A 23,285-nucleotide genomic window follows, 5' to 3' on the forward strand; every position below is an offset into this window, starting at 1 on the left:
CCAGTCCACCAGCTCCCTTCAGTACATGCGGAGTCCCATTGGCTTTAGGGGGACTGTTTGTGCTTACAGCTAAGCACGTGCTTAAGTGCTTCGCTGGATCAGGGAGAGAGCGCTCAGCAACATGCAGGAGTGATCTCTGGAGGAACAGAGAGAATCACCTTTCTGTTCTGGGTGGTGGTTCTCCTAAAAAATATTGTACAGCATTTAAGTGCTGCATTGACATGTGCTGTATAAACCCTTAAAGAGGGTAGATGGGTGTGTGCGCCCACATACATCTTTACAACCACAGTAGGTGGGAACTTTAATGCCTACGTCACTTTATTATTTTATATATAAGAATATTTGTGACTGATTTGTTTCACTTTGGAATTTTGTTGTACTAGATGAAACCTCTTGAGCTGTTGTTTTTTTCGTAGGCTCTGGTATTTGTTGCATGTTTTGAATCCAGTCTCTTAAACAAGTGTGAGCTCTTACATGTAATTTTGATCACCTTGGGGGTTTTTAGTTCTTGTCTTACTAAAAAAAGATACTATACAACCTGACTGTCACTATAACTTTTTATATCTAGGTTGGAACAAATACTATGGATAATCCGTTGCTCAAGTACAGTGCAAAAGAGTATTTCTTTAAAGCTGCTCTCTGCCACTTCATTGTGGATGAGTTGAATGCTAAGGTTAGTGACCTCTAGTGTGTTCTCCTAGGATGTACAGTATCACATAAATGAAATTTTGCAACATTAAGTAATGCAAATGTGACTGAACTATCTCGCATTTCCACAGTATGGGTGTGAAATATACATTCTCTCTTGATATGCGGTGATTACTATTAAACATTCACCGTAGGATCTGAGCTATGGCAGTGCATTTCTTTTCGAAAAGAACAATTGACTTTTATTTTTGCATGGGAATCATTGCTGAGGCAGGGCCTGTTTTTCAAAGCCAGATTTCCTTTTTATGCTTGCCAACAATAGGAGGCGCCCTTAGTTTTGGGTGCAGACAAAGGCACGTAGAGAGATAACTACCACGAGTCAAGCAGAGGCACAGATGACTACATTCATATCCACAAAATAGTGCCGGCAATTATTTGCAAAAGAAAGGGAAGCACTCTCTGTCTAGCGCCATATTGTTCAAAACAAAACAATCTTTATGTGGGCGCAGTCCCATAAAAAGGCCACGATTTAAGCGTCTCCAAAAGGAAACCTGTTTCTGTTACTCCTCTTGATCAGGATTTAGAATATATAGGAGTCCTTTCAGGGGCTGACTTTCATTCTGCCTGTAATCGAGTTGCTTTTTTTGTTTTGTAGGCATCTAAGTACTGCCCCTGACTTGCAGGCTCAGTCAGGTAATTAACGTTCTGGTGCAGCACCTGCTGAAGTCAGTCGGGATAGTTCTGTTGATTCCAGTGTGTGTTGGATCAGGCCAGGGATGTATGACCTGACTTGCACCTTCATGGCCTGATCCAACACACATTGAAATCAACAGGGCCCTTTAAAGTCACAGCTCAAGCTGAAAAAAATAACAGACCACAGCGTGACTGGCTTCTGCTTAAGAGGCAGCATGTACTTTCTCCTGTGGACTGCAGAAGTCATTCCCTTAGCTCTGCAGTCTCTGTTGTGTCTAATTTCTCCTAAAATCTGCAGGGAAGAAAGGGAAATGACCTCTTTTTTGGAGTTCTCTCAAGGTAGATCCAAACTCTCCTTTCCTGCATCCTCCTTCAAACAGCGGACAGTTTTTTTCCCCCAGTAGAAATGTATGTTAGTTTAGGTGGAAGGGGAACAGCCCATTTAGAGGCTGTGCGACTAGCTGGGGGCAGGAGCATCACCTGTCACAATGACAGGGATTGAAACTTAAATAAGCCTTCTAGCACATTATTTTCCCTCCACCCTTACAACACCTTAGACACATTCCCAGTTAGGCAAAGACCAAGTCTGGATCTTAAATCTGAATTTCCTTGTGTTCTTGGGATTTTATTGGAATCTGTTTTGTTACGCTGTTTGTTACAGTGTATTAGGGTTAGGTTACATAAAGACAATAACTATGAGAATAACTCTTGTATTTAGATGAAACCTAATGGTTGCTTTTTCTAGTAATTTCAACTGAAGGGCTCACTTCTCTGTTTCAGCTTGCTCTTGAGAAGTATGAAGAAATGTTCCCAGCATTCACAGATTCGAGAGAGTGTAAGCTAGTGAAAGTAAGTAGAACTGATGTTAAATACAGTTGCCCTGAAAGTTGTTGTTGGTCGGAAAGTAAAAAAATTGCACTTGTACTATCTTTCCCTTACCATATACTATGTTGAGCTGTTCATATGATTTGTACATATTAGAGGACACCCCATGACTTGTACAGAACTTGTGTAACTGGGGAGACAATTAAAATAGAGACAAATTATAATGAAATGAAAGTAGATATTTATGTGTAAGCAAATATTATAACAGTAGATCCAAAAGGCCTGTTGGAGAGTATCAGACACTGTCTGTATATTGTTGGGTTGAACAGGTTCAGGAGTTCATCGTTCTGAGCGATGCGCAAGCATTCGATATTTATCTCTTTTGGTTTCTTAATGGAGAAAAGCGTTAGATGTAATCTGTAGACCACAGGGTAACAGAATACCCAGGCAGTGTGTGCTCAGTCTGCTGTAAATTGAAGTGATAAATTTTCAATACTAATGTATTACCCTTGACTGTAATTCTGTTAGAAACTGCTGGAAGCTCATGAGGACCAAAACTGTGACGCGTACACTGAGGCAGTAAGTAGTCAAGCTGTACACGGATACATTTGCGGCAGACTATTCTGGGACCAAAGTTCAAAGGAGCCCCCCTCTAAGTCTTCATTTCTGCACGCTAATTTTGCATGCTAAATTACTTGCACAAGTGTTCCTGGGCACTGTTGTTCTTTGAGCACTGGCAGCATCCTCTGTGCTGTACAAAACACACAGGCAAAGGGGTCTGATTGCCATGTACACTGAAGCCGCTTCACACCGCTTTGGAAGGGTAAACAGAGCAGTGTAGAGGCCTTAGTGTAAATGAAAATTCAGTCTAAAGTCTCCGTCCTGAGGAACTGATGGAAAGAGTTTACAATCTAAGGGCCTGATTCACGACTGTGTAACTCCAGTTTTACAGTGTAATGTCGCTGAAATCAGTGCAGTAGCAGATCAGGTTCCAAAAGTTTTTAAACATCTCTAGGCCATATTCACCAGTGGGCATGGGGTGCCTCGGGCTGTTGCAGCAGTACTGAGCGGCTGAAAATGTCTAAAGGTCCCTATTCAGCAAACCATCCCTCCTCAGCAAAGCACTGAAGCATAGGCTTAAGTCCCCCTAAAGTATAATGTGTAAAAAAAAACCCAAAACTTGGGTGAGGTTCTTCTGAATTACCAGTGCTCACCTACTGGTCATCACTCCATTTCGAGGACTCTTTACTCTCCACTCTAGTTCCTTCCTCTTCCCTTCTTTTCCCAACAATCCTGGCCTCTTTGTGCTTGATCTTTGAAATTCCCACTGACTTTAATGAGCTTTGGATCAGCCCTTTACTACATGTATCGGTGGTTTAAGGAATATTTAACTAACAGAAATTTAAATAAATGACTAGCAAATGAAATGGAGCACACCATTTACTGCTAGGAGTAGTGACAGCAATATTCCCATTTGCCCTCTGTTAAACTGTTTTAAACTTCCTTCCAATTAGGTTAAGGAATTTGATTCCATATCTCGCTTGGATCAGTGGCTTACGACTATGTTGCTTCGCATCAAAAAGTCACTTCAAGGAGATGGTGATGGAGACCTAAAGTGAATTATTTGTGGTATATGTAGCATGTTGTCTAACTCCTAAATAATCTGTTTTTGTGTAATGGCCATGGACCATTATGGGATACTTGACACTACACCTAGCTTAATTTTGTTATTTATGAACCAAATTACCTGTATTGTTAGTATCCTGGTGTCTTTTTGATGACATGGATGGATAAGAAATGATACTCCTAGGTGTTGCTGACAGATCTTCCATATGTGAGAGCAATAGAGGGATTCACAAGACTTTTGAGATCAGTGAAAGAAATGCTTGTGGCAAAAATCTTTATTTTTGGTAGCTGATGAGCCAAAAGTCTTTCATTTTTAACTTATTTTTGCCGCCATTTCTCATCGTCTTCAACACTTTTGATCCATGCTTGTAAATATCCATGACATACAGTACGCACAATATTTTCTGATCTAATGCTAACATATTGCTAAAGTTCTGTGTTTTTAATGGACCTTAGTCAGACATTAGATTTTTGTTTTTAAAATGATAGAGCTATTTTAATGATGCTAGTGAAATGCTTGTGATTTTTATATACAGTATGCATGTGTGTATGTGTATATACTATACAGATACATGTGTGCATGAATAAATACATAATGACCTGGGTCTAAAAACATTCATCTTCAGAGGTGAGGGGTCTGCGTATAATATATTAAATCAATTACCTTCTCCCCAAAACATTCATTAAGTAAGACCTAGCTTATCATGTATTTTCTATTTAAGGACTATATATGAAATGTAAGTTTCTTCTATTTTTTTTGTTGGATATATTTTTCCACTTACGTTATTTTTTGGTGCATACCATCTCTCCTGCCCTAAGATGACTTTAACAGGTAATAATATATTTTTCTAACTTCTCATTTACCTAAGTTCCTGCTGTTGTCTTTGCTGCAGGTTTTTTGTATGTGCCAGAACGCTATTTCCTTCCCTTTGTGCTGTTGGCAAAGCTGTGTCAAAGGTATGCTGCCTAGTTATTGTATTAGGCTTGATCTTAGCTAAGATACCCTCCTTCAGCACTGTTGGACAACAGCTTGCCCAGGCTTGTTTTAAAACTGTGGAGAAATTGAAAATGATCTTGAAGAATCCCAGTTTGTGTTTGTGTGTGCAGATCCTAGTTTCAGTGGAGATAGTAGACAAGCTACCTATATTAAATATATGTATGACAGTGAGATAGACTCATGACCATATGCAGTTTCAGTGTTATGGCTTAATATTTCAATACAGTTCCAATAAGCTGTAGAAATTATTCCATTCTTAGATCACCAGTGCTGCTAACACAATGAAAGACTACTAGCTTTATTTTGCATAAATGCTGCTTGTCATTTGACCTTTTTAAATATTGGATACTGTAAAGTAGGAAAACACTAGTATTCCATGATTGGCCATCTCTTTTGGAGGAAAGACCTACCCACAAATATGCACGGACCTACCCACATTCCAGACAGGGTACTAGCTGGCTTTTGTTTGTGCTTCTAGCTTTCCTTAATAAAATGGGATTGCCGGGTGTATAGTAACCCTAGCAAGCCAGCACCCTTATGGCATTTGTTTACAGAAAATATCAGATAGGAGACCAAATGATATAAAAAATTCCAGGAGAGAAGATGGTTTTTATTGACTCCTATCAACAATCAATTTAAACTTACTTCTACTTGATTGTTTTCTAAACCAGGAAGGGCTTAGTGTTATGTAGTGAGTGTGGCTTTTCTTGTAACTGGAATGAACACTAGTGAGTTATCACTGAAATTGTACAAAATCGTTTTCTAGAATTTGAAAAGCTTCTTAGAGACGATGTGCTCGGTTTGTCCGATGGAGATGTGTGGCTGACGGGGCCACAGAGGAAATTTTTAAAAATGGGAGGAGCTGGTGCTGATGAGCAACAGACTCAGATATGCTGGGAAACATTAAAAAGTTGCAACTTGTGTGATTAACGCTTGCTTACAGGGGCTGGTCACATTAGAAATGGCTGACTTGGGTCTCCCTCCAGGGAACTATTCCTGAACAAGTCCAACTTTCCTTTAAACAGATATATGCCAACATAATCCTACAGTGTGGATGCAGCCTACAGCTATGGAAGGGGTTTTTCTGTGTCTGTAGGAAAAGCATGGCCCTGAGCACTAGCACCTAAGCTGGTAAAAGCATTCTCCTGTTGATCTAACTGCATCTACACTGGAGTTAGGTCAGCATAGCTGTTGCGCCGGGGGTGGACTTTTCACACCTGAGTGCTGTATCTGTGTTGACTCAGCTGTCTCTCTACACAGGCACCCCAGAGCGGAAAATACGTGCATGCTTATGTTTAGAAAAAGAAAAGAGATGTCAAGCTTTGTTTGTAGAAGGGCATTAGTGTTTTTCAGTTTCATAACTTTCCTGATTCAAAAAGGAATTTAGTCTTGCCATCGTACATATAATTGGAGATCAGATAAAACACACTTTAGTGAAAATCCTACACAGGCATGTTTTGTTAATACAGAAATTGTGGGAAAGCTTTTTTCTTTTTTTTTTTTTTTACAACTTGGCACTGGTTACACATTTATTTTTTCAGGACCTAAGCAGTATTTTTGCACAATTATGATAGTATACATAAATTGCTGCTGATGTACCAGTCTGTGATCTGTTATTAATGCACTCTATAACGTAGTAGTTTTGTCTAAATGCAAACCTTGGTGATTTTGTATAGCAGCATGTCATCTGTAATGTAATTATTTGTTGTACACCGTGATATACCACTTTTCAAATCATGTAAAACACAGAGCAAATCTGTCAGGGTGTTATTTTTCCTCCCCCCGGGTCAAGAATCTGTATTATGAAAACTAATAATGAAATGGCCTGAGCAGGAACAGATTGTTTTGTGTGAAGCGGTACAGTAATAAAATAAAAATTAAGTAATTGTGATGAGCATTCTTTTCTGGTGAATGGCTTGTGCTATGCACTTAAACTCCCTGGTTTGATCGGAGGTACTTTTTACAGCTTTGGGATAGCAGTGACCACTAGCTGTTTTAGCTGTATTTAACAGTAAAGCCCCTTTTCTTCAAAGAGTGCTCTGCAGCAAGTGGTTCCAGATTCTGCATATTTAGTGTGTAACTCTTTGGAATGCTGTGCATTGAATTTCACCTTGTGCATAACAAGTATACTAAATACAAATAATCTGTACAACTGAAGTTCTTGTAGGGCTTACTATATGACTTTGTTCACTTGTGAAAATAAGTGATATCTTGTAGAATTTTCTGATGCATGTTATAACATTAAAATTATTGCAGAAATAATCAGCACTATGGAAACAAAATGGAGTACTGAACAATTGGAATTATTAGGAATTATTGGGGCCTAAGTCACCAGGTGATCAGTAGCAACTTATGTAGAGTTACTGTAATTATCTAAAATCATAAGATCTCTGCAATATGCAATGCATTGTTCTCAGGGAAGAGGAATGTCTGGTACTCCAAGCAAGTCACTTACAAAAAGGGCAGTAACTAGTTCAATATTTTAATAGGATTTAATAGTTCGTACAGGTTACTCACTTCCATACATTCATGGAATACAAAATTTTCCCCTGTCTACAGGTACTAATACTCAGGATTTAAATATATCTACAAACACTGTACATTGGTCATTAGGAATCATTTGAACTTCAACACTCAAAAGGAACACAATGTTTGAATAAATATGTCAAATATAACCTTCTGGAAAGCTATTTTTTTAAACCCTTTTTCTGGATTAAGCTAGGGTTCAAAGGTAACATCAGAAGCTCCTTTAAGGTTCAAAAAAACCCCAAAACTCTGGTCCACAGTTTGGTTATTTTTATTGCTTTGCCTACCAGTAAGTCTTTCAGGAGTGGGCCATAATGATGGATTGTGCTTAACTTTCAGCAAGCTTTTCTCAAACTGGTTCTTAAAAAAAATATTCTACTTTAAGAAACCTTCACCAAAAAATTTAATATCTGCAAAAATCAGAAGGGCAGGTCCTCAGCTGCTATAAACTGACATAGCTGAAGATCTGGCCCGATTTGGAACAGTTAATTGCTCGGTCAAGTTGATTAAAAAGTATCTTGCTCCTAACAAATGCTCACAAAAGCACAAAATTGTACTGATCTAAAATGGTTTGTGCCTTTTCTAGCCCACTGGTTTGCCTCTTTGAGTTGTAAAAAAGGCAAGTGGGATTAAGATGTTTAATTGTTGAAAGCGTCATCTTAAAATGCTGTTAACCATAGGGCTAATTCTGCTCCACTTAAAATCCGTGGGAACAGGCTCAGGCCTTCTTCACAGACCTAATCAGCCTCTGCTCAGTTAAACACACCAAACACATGTCATTTCCTCACAAAATAAAGAAAAAACTGAACATTAACATATACATTTTCTCTCACTAAGAATAAACTAACTTGGAAAGTGAAACCCCTTGCAATGGAAAGAAACTGGTTGTACTGAGCCATCCCACTTGTGTTCCCTTTACTACCTGTAAGATAGTTTTCGTCCTAATCCTTTGTTTTACAATGAGACTAACACCCTGAATTTGACCAGATTTTTGTAGATGGTGGGTTCCACAGAAAGGTCTGATCCTGCAATCTCTTACCAGGTTAACACTCAACACCCTTGAGGAGTGCCACTGACAGTCAGATGATTGGGAGCATAGCTTGCAGAATTCAACCCATAAAGCCTGATTTCAGTGGGCTTTTGGAGCAAAGGGAAGACTCCTACTGCCTTAATGGATTTTGGAGCAAGCACTACCTTCCTTGACACTTAAAAAAGGCACATTGTCAATATCTTCCTGTTAAATTTCTCACCTCAGATACTAAATACCATTCTAACCAGGAAAACAAAAGCTTTAAAAATATAAGTGTCAGCACTGATGTCATTTATTTTTGGCATTTGCCTCAGCTTGAGCACTTCCAGGCACTAGCCCAAAGCTGCAGTGGTTGCATTTCCAACAATGACTCTTTGAAAAGTTTTTACAGAACTTGTAAAGAAAAACATCTATGTGGTTATTTCAATAAGCCTTTTCTAAAGTAAAATTTGGGGCCTGAAACTACTTGAATGGCCTTAATGTATCCCACTTATCACCTGTACCCCAAGGCCCCTAATTCCACAAATGAATCCATCAGGAGAGACCCCTGGGCTCACATGGAACCACATTAGTCAACAGGGATCTGCACCAGTAGAGCCAGTTGCAAGATCAGAGCTTAAGAGTGCAAATTTAGTGAGTTATTTTAATCACTAGATTAGTGATCCTGCTAATTCACAACTGACACTTCTTATTGGAGCGAGTTCCGTAACAGTGTATGAGCTATTTTAGAACAGCGCAATTTGCTTCCAACACCCAAACCCGCAGGCTACAAGTTCCATATTTTTGCTATGGAAAAACAGGAACTATTGGAATGTAACTCCATACATTTCCCAAGCTTGCTCCCATTAGTTTTTCCAAACACTAAAATGATTCTGCTTGAAGCTTTGGCAAAACCAAGATTAAAACACTTCCTGAAATGAAATTTAACAGAATTTTATTTTCTACATATGAACTTTTACTAGGAAAGTATATTTAATTCCATTGACTGTTAGGCCAGAAACACCACAGTATTTCTGTTTTGTTCACACATGTTGTGGAATCGAATTGGAAACAAAACAAAAAAACCCGCACCCTCCTTTCTAAGGGAGCTGCACTCAAGCCATCCAAACAAAAGGAAGAAGGGCTTACCACACCTTTGCAGGAAGGGTAGCGAAGAGAAGACTGCGTGGACCAATTTCCAGAGATTAAAACAATGGCAGGTCTTCATATGCTCTGCTTGAGGTTAACTGCTCTCTGAAGTGATTGTACTATTTCACACTTTCATAACAAAGGGTACAGAAAAATCAAGAAATGAATGAAGTAGAATAATAGCTATCAGCTGGGAAAAGGAGCTACAGCTAGACTATGCAAATTGAAGATTACTGATTGGTGTTCTAAGGGTGAGGAGGAGATAAATGCCGTGAACGTCATCCACGACTAGTCCCTCTTCCTTTTGGGTCTATGCTTTCTCCTAATTACATCACTAGGTTACTGGCAAAGTCAGAAGTTAGGCTGGGTTGGTGAACAATACCAAATTATTCCATATTCACCAGAGCATGGAGCTGCGGCTGAAGAGCATCTGTCTGTGTATGTAGTACTGTAAGCTCACTTAAGGTGGTAGCTATGAGGGCTTCTTGGGGTCCCACAGTCCCATCCGATTTGCAGTCTGTCACTATGGTAGAACTGTTGTCATGCAGTGCAGTCACACTCCCTGGGACAGCAGTCAAGTTTTGATAGTGGCCATTTTCAGAAAAAGACAGCAACTTCTCTGTTATTTTAGGTGACATGTGATACTCTTCATCAGGAAGCTCTGTCTTGTGACCTTCATCGTTCTTAGACACTCCTTCAACAATAACCAGGAAAGACTTCCAGGGTGTATTCTTATCATGTATCTAAAACCAAACACAACACCGTTTCAGCACTTGCTGTTTAGAGTGACAACACTTTGCCTTTCTACAGAATCTGCCAGCCAAGGATCTCAAAATCTGTTTACAAATAATGGGGCAGATTCTGTGCCCTGCTCCTCAGCTTTTATACTGCTCAGGCAGCGTCAAAAGGAGGGGGACTTGCTACATCTTCCTACATGGGGATTCTCAAGCAGGCACACAGTCACCAAAATGGACTCCTATGGCAGCCTTCTGGAGACAGGAAGAAGAGGCCTGAGCTATTATAAGTTGACGCAGAAAACAGCAGCCCCAGTGCTGCTCCAGTCAGGTCCCTGATGGGCCCCCTTGCTCCATTTCATCAAGTGTTAACTTGGCAAAGCAGTGTCTCTCTCCAAATAAGTGAAGTCTCACACAGCCCCCCTGTATTATCACTCCCATTTCGCAGGGAAATGGCAGACCCAAGGTCATATGCTGGGTCAGTGAAAGAGTGAGAAAAATAACTCTCCTTCCTGCTTTGTGTGTTTCCTATGCTGCCAGTAGTGAGATTAATTTGACTGTAACCCAGGAAAGCTGTCGGCCTCAATGGGACAATGCATTTACTCAGGTATTCTAAAGCCAACAGGCCCTTTTCTAGAATGGGCCCATTTTACACGGGCGTGTCTGAAATGCGAGATCAGGCCGACGGGAACTAGCAGTGGAGTCTGTAGCAAGACTCCGTCCTTACTGAAGTGTGCCGCCGCAAGGTCGATTTATCCGTGAACGTTCGCCCACACGCATTGCACATGAACGGTTTCTCCCCCGTGTGTATTCGATGATGGCGCTGCAATGCGTTGAGCTGTGTGAACTGCTTACCACACTGATCACAACAATAGGGCCGTTCACCTGAAATCAGAGCACAGGGTTAGACTGACCTCTTAGCCGTACCCAGAGTGCTGCTCCTTTGGTAATCTCATACGTGCCCTCATATCACATATATTTGACTAGGCACGTACAGGCATGTTCAGAAAGCCTGAAAATACATTTGCAGGAATTTCAGATTTGCAGAAAATTATACTGACACATCCAAGGTAAACAGACCATTGCTATAGTTTAAAGGCAGATCCTCTGCTAGTGTAAATCGGTTTAGCGCTATTGAAGCCAACAGAGCACTTACATCAACTGAGCTTCTGGCCTGAAATACATGAGTTTTCATATTTACCAATATCAGTATTTTACTAGGGCAGGAATTCTGGGGTTTATCACACCATCTACCAAAGCAGATCACAATACCATTCAGCAGGTAAAATGCACTTTAGTCTAAAGCATCTTTCACCCATGATTTATTATTTACCCCAGTAAAGCATTTTGTGATACAGCCACAGGGTTAAATAATAGCACAGGGAAAGAAAGTAGGGGTTTCAGATGATTTGAAAATAGATGCAAATGTAATGAGGCAGAGCGATACAAGGTTGGTATTGCAGATGGCAGGCAATATAGGGGAGAAGGCTTTAGCATCAGTGGCAGGATTGTGTGCAGGGACTGAGAAGAGACCAGTGCTAGACAAGCTGAGGGGAGGAGAGTAGAGAGAGTGTCTAGGGAGAATTTCATAACTGTGGACAATATTAAGCTGGCTCTTGCAGTGGAGAGCAACTAGATGGTTATAGTGCAGACTGCGCTTTGTACATGAGCAAAGCTAGACAGAAACATTCGCACCGTGCTGCAGGGCTGGAAACTAAGAAGCACTCCAACAGACAAAAGAGGAGATAAAGACATGGATGAAGATTTCAGCAGGGGTAGAACTGAGGCTGATAAGATACAGATGAAGTTATGGAGGAAGCCATATAGCTAGCTATAAAAGCTATGGGTGAAGGAGAGCGTAGAGTCAAAGACAATGTCAAGGACCCAATCAGCAAAGGCAGTAGGTAGTGTTTGCTCAGAGATGCTGGCAGCAGCAACCTGACAATGACTAGAGTTGCATGGTTCAGATGGAACCACTAGGGAAGCAAGGCTGCGTCTGAGCAGAGATGCAGTTGTGGCCATTTTGCTTCTCATGACAGAGAACGGGGTACAGGCAGAGACAAACACAAATTGGGAAGAGGAAGCAAGCAGGAAAGGTGTGTGGGAGGACAGGTCTGCAAAGACAAAACTGATCTTTGCAGTATTTTGAATGGAGCTAAAATGGATCATAGAATCATAGAATATCAGGGTTGGAAGGGACCTCAGGAGGTCATCTAGTCCAACCCCCTGCTCAAAGCAGGACCAGTCCCCAACTAAATCATCCCCGCCAGGGCTTTGTCAAGCCGGATACAGCTCTTTATTTACTAATAAACTTCTCTGCGTTTCTCATGGGGCATCAGCACAGCTCTGTGAAGTGCTTGATCGTTAATTGCTGTTATATAACCAGCAGGGAGAACACATTTTTGGAGGATGGGGTAAGAGGAAAGGAATGGAGGAAACACCACCATTGGTTGAAAATAGTTTTAAGAGTTCCACAAAGGATTAGTACGTTTAAAAGTAATAAAAGTTCTTGGTTAAAGGAGTCCCTCAACATTAAATAGTCCTAAGATTTAGACCTATAGATCTTGACACTTTACTTTCCAAACAAATGTTTCCTACCTGTGTGAACTTTAATATGCTGGTAAAGCGAATTCCTCTGTGCAAATGTTCTGAAGCAAACTTCACATTTAAACGGCTTGGATCCGGTATGTATTCTATTATGGTGTTTCAAGTACTCCTTCGAGGCAAAGCTCTTCCCACATGTTTCACACATAAAAGGCCTTTCCCCTACAGCCAGGGTGAATCAGAGAAGGAAAAAACAAAGGAGTGTTTTAGAATGTCATTAGGCATCCCATGCAAACACAGAGCTATTATGTACAAACTAAACACAGGTCAATGTCAAAAGGGATTTCAATGGGCCTAGCTCAGGGGAGTCAGAGCTGCGTTATCAGGTACGGAATATGCCTGTTTGAGAAGCTGTACAAGGCACCACTCTCAGAAGGCACCAAAATATCCCCAAATGTAGGACCTGAACAAAAGCGCACTGAAGTCGTCAGTTAGTTGGAGTCATTCCACTAACTTAGCAGCCTTTGGCTCAGGCCCATACTGAACACAGTCCTGCTCACCTTTATTAGAAGGCCACTCCATTAAGTAGCTGACGTTCGGTTGTTGCTTAAGGCAAATTTCCCTGTGTTAACATGTCACTGGTTTTACATTTTCTGCCAGCTCACATTTGTTCGAGGCAGAAGAGTCCACGAGCAGGGGGGATGGAGAGATTTCTGACACGTGTGGGTAAGAAATGCAAAAGGAAAAGAAGAAATTCCCCACACATGACTTAAGTCTGGTGGTACAATGTCAATCCAGCATATGAGATTTAAATCACGAGTGTATGAAGTAGGTAATTACAGGTTAAAATAAGCCACTTTTAAAATTATGTTTCTTAGGTTAATTGCTGCATGTTTGCCCAGGACATGAGTTCATAATTAGCTTTAATAATTAGGATAAAGCCTTACTAACAATGGAACTGAATTTCCAAAGCAGTCTCCAGCTACCCGTATTCCAAAGTCCAATGAAGCCAATGGGAAACTTCCATTCCCTTTAATAGGCTTCGCCCACTTCTACCCACTTCCCGCCCACAAGCAAAGACCACTGATGTGGGTAGCCCATGCAGGGAAGTAAGAGAGCAAAACGCAGACTGAGTAAAGGTGTCTCATGAATGAGCCCTTTATAAACAAAAACAAAAAAGACCTTTTTACTGACATTCACAGTCAAATAGCTGGGTTTATCAGAATTCCTTTTTAAACAATTTTGCAGACCAGTATTAGTTTATTAAACTAAATGACACTAAACCTGAATGAAGGAAAAGTGTGGGATGCCGCAATATTTTTGATAGGGCACATTTAAAAACTTGTTTTTACAGTAGTAAATTCCGAAAATGTTAAGGGTGAAGCTTTGAAGATCCCCCCCGTCTCTCTCAAAAATGCTCTAACTCCAATACAGAAAAGCAGAATATGCAACAAAAATTTACTTGTGCTTCATACTGGAGCTCCTGATCGACTCAGGATCCAGATGGCTGCAATTATTTATACAGCTGGTGTTTTACTGAAGTCTTGTGCTGTGTTTTTTTCTTTAGGAAATGCTAATTAAACTTAACCCTTTTTTGTACATTTCCTTAAACCTAGCAACCTGGGTAAAGACACCTATTCACAAAATCATGATCTCCCCCACCCACCCACACTATAAATGTCACAAACATATGTCACATAATGTCACAAACACAAGCTGCAACAGCAGTTAGGTTCTAAATAACATCATTTTGCACCTAACATCCCTTTACATGGGGAGGGTGACAAAAGAAGAAACTTGCCTGTGTGACACCTTTTATGATATATAAGCATGTGATTCTGTGTGAATCTTGCACCACATTCATCACAGACAAATGGTTTTTCACCAGTGTGGATTCTGAAATGAAAAAATAACATTAAGCTAAAAGGTTCTCTCTCCTCTACAGTACATTACTAGTCAATGTTACTGTATGGTTATCCTCTGAAATGTGACTAAAAAAATTTGGCATTGTGGAGTTCAGTGCTAATTGTCTTTCTAAGATTTCCTAATCAAGCCGAGATTCTGAGCTGTGATCCACGCAAGCAGAGTGCTGTGCCTGACTATCACATTCCACGATTTGGGATTAGGATCCAGAAATATTTGAGCCAAAGAAGTTTTTGGTAAGCTTAAAAATCTATACTGAATTTTTACACACTTCAAATACAAAAATGGAGAGGGAAAGATATAGAGGGTTAAATTATATTTAATTGTAATAAAAATATGAACTGTTCTTTTAAATTCCACCTGGAATCTGAAAGTCAAGCAATAATCTTTATGGCTCGGATATCATCAATAACATTTTCTGCAATCAGAATTTGGCTAACAATTCTTTTTAAATGATTACTAAGCCAGAACATAGTTTGGTTCGCTGTTCCCTAGCTGTGCTGGCTCTGCAGGGTTGTCAGGCCTACAAAGTAAAGTAAGTGGCTATGGCTCAGACTGAAGACACAGAGAGAGCAGAACAGGAAAATGCCATTTTTATATAAGCTTAACTCTCTCACCAACAGAAGTTGGTCCAATAAAGGATATTACCTCACCCACCTTGTCTCTCTATATCCTGGGACCAACACGGCTACAACTACACTGCATTTTTATACAGTCATTTTCCTTATTATAGCTTCAGTCCTGCAATGAGATCTGCATGGGTGAAGTCCAGGGTCCATGCAGAGCAGCTTGCAGGATCAGGGTCTATAACTGCACTTCAGTTGCATCTACCTTTAACTTCCTGCCTACACATGAACTTCACACTTGATTTACTTGACTCCTTTGAATAGTTCTGCAGGAACAAAAATACCAGATGATCAGTTCTCATAGTTAAATATTAGCAGGGGAGATTATATGTAAAAATTAAAATGAAAAAATTAGGTAATTATCTGAAGTGGGTCCTTCCTCTGGGTCTCCCAAGCATCTTGTCTTTCTACGTCTGTCTTCTAGAGTATAAGCTCTCGGGAGAGGGACTGTCTTAATATGCATGACACATACAATGCTGAGCACCTTCTCAATACTTAAACAATAAAATCATCATAGATAGCATTGTCCATTCATATTGGTACCAGTTAGAGGGGGAATCTCATTCATTTTCCTGACCAGTGAATGATTTTCAGTGTCAAATGGTCCCAACACTTTAGGACCTAATCCTGCAAATGCTTACTACGGGGCATAGTGTTTACTATCATGTGAAATCTCATTGAAATCAATGGAACTATAATGACAGAAAGCATCCTGTCTGTATGTAGTACATTTAGATTAAGAGACTAAAATCGAATGAACTTCATACCTCAGAGGAGAGAGTGGCCGAGTGATGTCAGAACATTCCAGAGTTCTAGTTCCAGCTCTGAAAGTGACATTTTGGGGAATGCACTATCTACCTCACTTTTCCCACACTTACCCTGTCTCAGAGTGTGCTCTGTGGGTTAGCGAGGGGTTGATTCTGCAAGGCATTGGCCCCAATCCTACAAAACACTTACGCATGTATTTAACTTTAAGAACAAGTAATTCCCTTTACTTTAAACAAATGCTTAAGTGCTTTTGCAGCGTCAGGGCCACTGTAGCTCATCACCTTGCAGTCTCAAGCCCCAGGTGAGCCAAATTTGCCCTCACAGACACGCAACTCACACGGACTTCATGGGTCCCATGTGCAAAGGCACAATATTCTCATTTTCTAAGTGCTATATAAATATTAAGCTTTATTACCCTGCTACAGTCCTCATCATTCCTGCTGTCTGTCTACTTTCTGCACTTAATTCGCTGACAGTGACAGCAGATTGGTCTGTTTCTAGTCAATTTCACTTCTTGGGGTTTTTTTTGCAGCATCCTGGTGCTGTTTTATTTGGGTTACACACACCACTGAGGATTTTTACATTTTTAAAAAAGATTTTCATTCCCACTGCATAACATTTTACTATTAATTTTAGTGTTTCTTAAATCAGTTAAAAAAAAACCTAAGGCCCCAAACCTGCAAACTTTCTAGCATATGTATAGTTTTACTTATGAGAGCAGTCCCACTAATTTCAATGGAACTACTCACATGAATAAATTTATGTGCTTAAGTGCTTGCTGGATTGGGGCCTAAACCTATACTTTGGGCTTAGACTAAATGACAGTGCTCCCCTAATTAGAAAGAAAACACTCTGAAAAGGGATATATTGAAACCCTCCAGTCAGTCTCCTTTTAAATCCTCACTCTACTTGAGGTTCAGGATGTCTTTCAGTGGATTTTACCTTTCCCACCAGAATCTAACAAGGCCAGTTAAGTCTGTTCATACCTCATGTGTGTTTTAAGTGCAGAAGGCTGAGAAAATTTAGCCTCACACTCTGTGCACCCATAAGGCTTGTCGCCTGTATGCGTCCTTTCATGAAGCCTCAAGGCAGTTTTGGAGCTCAAACCCTTTCCACACTGTTGGCACTGATGACGCTCCCCACCACCCTCATGAACCTGAAGAATGTGCCTCTTGACGTCCTTCTTCCTCTTGAACTTCTTACCACAGAGTTCACAAGGGAAGTGGCGCTCACTGGTGTGGACATGGCGTTGGTGGCTTTTTAAATTGCACCGGTTGGCAAAGGTCTGACTGCAGGTTTCGCACCGGTAAATGATTTCAGCTGCAATGCCGTGACTGTGCTTTATGTGCTTGAGGAAGCTCTTCTCATACAGGAATTCCTTCTTGCAGGTGCTGCATTTGAAGTTGCTGCCTCGTTTCTTCTTATCCTCCTCTGATTTTTTAAAGTTGTCTTCTAATTCAAAGTTGCCATTGCACTCTTCATTCTCAGGCTTCATGCTGTTCTCCACTTGCCCCTCTTCCTTCTCCACATCATGCATGATTTGGTCTTTCGGGAACTTGTTCTCTTCAGTAGCATCCTCTGCATTCTTCTGTTGCTCTCTCAACCGCCTTGTGTACTTCTTCTTGGGGATTTCTACAAATACTTTCCTCCCAGCCAGCCTCCCACTGGCTCTTCTTATTTTGGCATAGGGAGGCTTCATGGTTTCTTTTTTCTTGTCGACCTTCTCCTTTGATTTGGCAGTTGGCCTCTCGGGAGAAACTCCATTGCTGGGTCTTTCCATGCGGGAACTGGGAGAATCAGGAGGACAGTCTGCATGGTCACCTTCTGACACAACAGTTGTCTTCAATTCAAGTAAAGCATTTGATTGGATACCACTGTTCTCCTCAGCATCCTGTGATTCAGAGAAATTTTGCAACTCCAGCAACACTGATTCAAGCATTTGCTTCTTCAGCTGAAAACAGGTTTCAGACAGGTCCAAACACTTAAGCTTTTCAGCTATTTCCAGCATACGTTGCACACGGTCTTCCTCCACTTCTACCTTGGCAGTATACACAAATTCAAGAAATGAAGCAAAATCAGCTACCTGGACCTCATTCAAGAACACGTTTGACCTTGCGCTATCCATGCTCTTCTCATTAAGAAACACCTCCTTGAAGAACTTGCTTGTTGCTGCCAATACAGCTTTGTGAGCAACAAACTCTCCCCTGACACCTTGATACTCCACGCTAACGGTCACGTCACAAAGATGGCCCAGAAGACGCAGCTGATGCATTTCGTTAAGAAGGTTTATCGGCGAGGACTTTGATTCTAGCAACACTGCATTACTTTCCATCTTTCTTCTTTCTGCAAACTGCTGTTAACAACATCACATGTTAGTTGCCTATCATGAAGAAACCAACAAAACTTAAAAGCCCAACTCCCATTCCAGCACCTTAATAAAGTGGCCAGATTTTCAGAAAAGCACTTTTGAAAAATCTGGCCCGAAGCACAGACTAGATTAGCTGTGTCTCATTTCTATTAGAAATAAGCTAGCAGCCATTCATAGAAAGTAATTAGATTTTTCAAAAGTTAACTTCTATTTCAAGTCTCAATCATCATTTTGGCAGATTCACTCCTTAAGAAATCAGAAGTAAGATGCTAAAAAAGTGCAGAGTTCAATCTAATAGGATTCTGAAATGTAATAAAGACTAAGTGAACAAAAGAAGGATCAAAAGAAATGCTTTCATTAAGGTGCATAATAAAAGCATACTTACAATCCCAAATAGAATAATTCCTGAGAATAGGCTTTTGGGGTAAACAAAAAGATATTTTAAACAAAAGTTGGATGAAGTGAAAATATGAGTTCTCAAAACACAAAAGTCAAGGAGACTATAAAACAGTGGGGCTAATTATTTATCTCCACAACTTGGGAAAACTGTTCTAAAATAACAGGGTTATGGACCATGGTCTGACCCAGTATGACAGCTCTTATGTTCTTATGATTGGTCTGCCTCTTGCAAGGCCTACTGTAGATTGACATCTTTTACCAAGCATGGACGATGGACCTTGGATGGCTAAACACAACTTCCATTTCTTTTAATTTATCCCAGACACATTTTCTCTTCCCTCTCATCTCAGACTATATATTTTGGGGTTAATTAAGCAAAGATCCGTTAATTGATAAAGCATTTGATATCAGCACAGTTTGGAAGTGAGTTTTTCAGTAGAGGTACAAGCCTTTAACTGCTTTACATGTTACAATACTTCCTGTATCACTTTGTAATTAGCTACTTGTTTACTGATTGAACAAACGACCAAAAGTTGAAAAAGCTATTATTACGAACTGTCCCGAGTACAGACACCAATGGTCATCACCAGAGAGTGAGCCCAGAATCTTCAGCTTCAAAGTCACCAGCCTCTTCCACTTGAGCTAGAGAATTCCTTAAACTGTATACCCAATCTATTAGTTTCTAAGAGTCAGGCCCGAGAGAGACTATCCGAATCGTTAAACCAGTGTATTATATGAACATTAATAACCCACACTCTCCATAAAGCTGTGATAATAGAACTAAGAACTACCATCAAGGTGCAGAATGCACTCGTCCTTAACACTGGTCTTCCATTCTATCAGAATTTGTTCAAACAGGAAACACTAATTTAACATATTCAATAAGGTATATAATGCAATGAAAGGCTTTCACTTCCAGTGGGTGACAAACTCTCGTTCAAACTGCTAACAGCATTCTCTGCTTCAAGCACGTATCTGTGCCAAGAGAAACATCCATATCCATTTCTCCTAAAAAAGATGCTCTGTCACTGAAGCCTGCAAACTGCTGTGTGGACACAGGGAGTCTGCCCACAGGGAACAGCTTGTAGGACTGGGGACCGTGTGTTCATGTATGGCCAGCTAGCCGTTATCCAAGTCACATGCCATACTAAAGTGCAACTGTCTAGAGTAGTGGTTTTCAAACTGATTTGCTCGTGCTCTCCTTCTTTGTGTCTGTAGTAGTTTATGCCCTGCCCCGTCACACAAGTGCATATACCAATATATGCAGCGGCGGTGCTTCACTTGAATCAGGTTCGGCTTCTGTTTTTCACTTGCGTTGGTTATTTTTTGAGCCAACGATCCATTGTAATAAAAGCAAAATTGTGATTGTGGTCCATGTGTACAATTAAATGTGCACACAGTGTCGTAGCAAACAGATTAACATACAGATGGCAACGACTATGTAGAATGCTATGCAAGCTTAAACAGAAATCCGACAAAAAGCACAGCGCCATCTGAGGACCTGGTATGTCTGGAGGAATCCGTTTTGCTAGTTATGCATTGCTGTGGGTAAGATGTGCGCAACAAGTTCCTCCCCCCCACACAAAAAAGCTTCTCACGCCCCGCCCCTGAATACATTCCACACTCCCCAGTTTGAGAACCTCTGGTCTAGAGGCAGAACTGCCTGACAAAACAAAAGACAGAAAGCCAGTTTTGTCAGGCATAATCCAGTATGGCTAAAGTGACAATTATAATCTGTGAGGCACAGTAGAATGGCCACTGGAACAGAAGAATGGCACCAAGTTTAGATGACAGATAAAGTGAGCATGTGAAGCCCAGCTAACAGTGCTGTAGGGATGGGGTCAGGAAAATACGGAAGTTATCAGGCTGACACTCATGGAAGCTTGGCCAACAGGGCAGACTCCTGCATGACATTGTGATGGTGTGTTGCCACAGGACCTCATCAAACTGGATCAAAACATCACAATGGACTTCACACCCTTTCCTAGCTGGGTATTTACATTAATCTCATCCCATGCACCACACAACACCTAGCAATGCCCCTTACACTCCACCTGCAGCATCTGTGGTACAATAACCATGTTAAACACAGTGACACCAACAACCCCAAGAGATACTGGGCATGAGGGGATGTGCAGGGCAACGTCCCTGTCGCAACAGTTGGAGAGATTCCACTCACCCCCATCATCACACCTCTTATAGAATCACAGAACTAGAAGGGACCTTGAGAGGTCATCTAGTCCAGTCCCCTGCACTCAAGGCAGGACTAAGTATTATCTAGACCATCCCTGACAGGTGTTTGTCCAACCTGCTCTTAAAAATCCCCAATGATGGAGATTCCACAACCTCCCTAGGCAATTTATTCAAGTATTTAACCACTCTGACAGGAAGTTTTTCCTAATGTCCAACCTAAACTGCCCTTGCTGCAATTTAAGCCCATTGCTTCTTGTCCTATTCTCAGAGGTTAAGAACAACAATTTTTCTCCCTCCTCCTTGTAACAACCTTTTATGTACTTGAAAACTGTTATGTCCCCTCTTAGTCTTCTCCAGACTAAACAAACCCAATTTTTTCAATCTTCCCTCATAGCTCATGTTTTCTAGACCTTTAATCATTTTTGTTGCTCTTCTCTGGACTTTCTCCAATTTGTCCACATCTTTCCTGAAATGTGGCGCCCGGAACTGGACACAATACTCCAAATGAGGCCTAATCAGCGCGGAGTAGAGCAGAAGAATTACTTCTCGTGTCTTGCTTACAGCACTCCTGCTCATACATCCCAGAATGAGGTTTGCTTTTTTTCCCCAACAGCGTTACACCGTTGATGCATATTTAGCTTGTGATCTACTATGACCCCCAGATCCCTTTCTGCAGTACTCCTTCCTGGGCAGTCATTTCCCATTTCGTACGTGTGCAACTGATTGTTCCTTCCTGAGTGGAGTACTTTGCCCCTCTGTAAAGGGGTGTGTCTGGGATCCAACGCCTCTACCCTCACATTGTGTTCAGAGTGTCTGTGGGGTTAACCCTCAGCCCCCTCCCTTGGGAGGAAATGTCTGTGGGCCTCACAATCTCAGGGGGAGTTGTCCATAGGTAAACACCTCATCCCCACACCCCTGGGGAAGGAAACGCTTGGGAGGCCCACGGGGGGGGGAGGGGGGGCAGAGGGAGGTTCTATGGGGGAAGGGGGTCTGTGGGGCTCCCCCTGTCCCCAGGGGGTGGGGATCTATGGGGGAAGGGGGTGTGTGGGGCTCCCCCTGTGCCCGGGGGTGGGGATCTATGGGGGAAGGGGGTCTGTGGGGCTCCCCCTGTACCCAGGGGGTGGGGATCTATGGGGGAAGGGGATCTGTGGGGCTCCCCCTGTGCCCAGGGGGCGGAAGGGTCTGTGGGGGGGTCCCTCATCCCCACACCCGGGGCACATGTCCGGGGGCTTCCCCCGCCCCGGGTGGGGGAGGGGGGGTCCGCAGGGCTCACACCCCAGCCGTGCCGCGCTCACTCACCGGGCAGCCCCGGGCTCCGCGCGGCGGCCGGAAGCGCTGGGCGCTCACGAGCGCTCCCCCCGCCCAGCCAGTTCCGGCAACTGCCACGGGCGGAGCCGCGGCGCAGCCGCTGCCATGGGCGTCACGAGACCAAGCGGCGCCACCCTCCCGGCTCGAGCCACAGGGTGGCGGCGCAGAGATATGACGCAAACGGAGAGAGAGCTGGGCGGAAGTAGCGTCAGACTCCTCCTCCTCGCGTCGCGGGGTTGCCTGGCAACGTTTCCCCCTTTCGGGGATGGGGCCGCTGGCTGGGAGTGAGACCCCCCCCCCCAGGGCCGCGTCCCATCCCTACCAGTCCTGTGCCCCTCACGCGCCTCAGTCTGGGCTCACCCTGCACCTCCTCCCACCAGGCCTTCAAACGGGCTTCGTCCCCTTTCCAGATGGCCCTGTCTTGTCATTCCATTTAACATGGGGGGTAGGGGGGAGGAAACCCCACAGGACCCCCCCCCCCCCAGTAACAAGGGATCTGAGGAAGCTAATTCAAGGGAAATTAAAAGACACAGTCACAAGAGTGAAACGCCTGCAAGCTGCAGGGAAACTTTTTAAAAACACCATCATAGAGGCTCAAACTATATGTATTACACCCCCCCAGCTCCCCCCCCCCCCCCAGGATAACAAATCTACTGTGGCTAACTAAATAACAGAGTAAAAGAAGGGGTTAGAGACAAAAAGGCAATTTTTAAAACCCAGAAGTCTAACCGTACTGAGGAAAATAGGAGCATAAACTCTGGCAAGTCGCATGTAAAAGTAGAATTAGGCAGGACAAAAACAAATGTGAAGAGCAACTAGCAATAGACACAAAAACCGACAGCGATTAAAAAAAATAGTACATCAGAAACAGGCAGCCTGCCAAACAATCAGTAGGGCCACTGGGCAATTGAGGTGCTAACGGAACACTCAAGGAAGACAAGGCTGTTTC

The 23,285-nt window shown here is 42.1% G+C and overlaps 2 protein-coding genes across 4 annotated transcripts in view; one reads left to right on the forward strand and one right to left on the reverse strand.

The window, feature by feature from the left end:
• Positions 1-5,634, forward strand: part of NAPB (NSF attachment protein beta) — a 34,507-nt gene extending 28,873 nt beyond the window's left edge. For both annotated transcript variants that reach the window (XM_074949698.1, XM_074949700.1), the window contains exons 8-11: positions 569-673; positions 2,122-2,190; positions 2,695-2,745; positions 3,681-5,634. In XM_074949698.1, coding sequence (XP_074805799.1) covers positions 569-673; positions 2,122-2,190; positions 2,695-2,745; positions 3,681-3,785 — 330 coding nt within the window. In that variant the 3' untranslated portion in view covers positions 3,786-5,634. The remainder of the gene's footprint in view (positions 1-568; positions 674-2,121; positions 2,191-2,694; positions 2,746-3,680) is intronic.
• Positions 5,635-7,282: 1,648 nt separating this feature from the next.
• Positions 7,283-22,456, reverse strand: GZF1 (GDNF inducible zinc finger protein 1). 2 transcript variants are annotated; one of them, XM_074949697.1, is made up of 6 exons: positions 22,328-22,456; positions 17,055-18,418; positions 14,553-14,647; positions 12,806-12,973; positions 10,935-11,092; positions 7,283-10,216 (listed from the first exon to the last, which is right to left on the reverse strand). In XM_074949697.1, the coding sequence occupies exons 2-6, from the start codon at positions 18,398-18,400 to the stop codon at positions 9,860-9,862; spliced, it is 2,124 nt and encodes a 707-aa protein (XP_074805798.1). In that variant the 5' UTR covers positions 18,401-18,418; positions 22,328-22,456; the 3' UTR covers positions 7,283-9,859. The 2 variants fall into 2 exon arrangements, with proteins under 2 accessions (XP_074805798.1, XP_074805797.1); XM_074949696.1 differs by having other exon boundaries at positions 17,055-18,421.
• Between the last annotated feature and the right edge of the window lie 829 nt (positions 22,457-23,285).

This window comes from Natator depressus, chromosome 3 (genome assembly GCF_965152275.1).
Source record: "Natator depressus isolate rNatDep1 chromosome 3, rNatDep2.hap1, whole genome shotgun sequence".
In the NCBI taxonomy this organism is placed as follows: Eukaryota; Metazoa; Chordata; order Testudines; family Cheloniidae; genus Natator; species Natator depressus.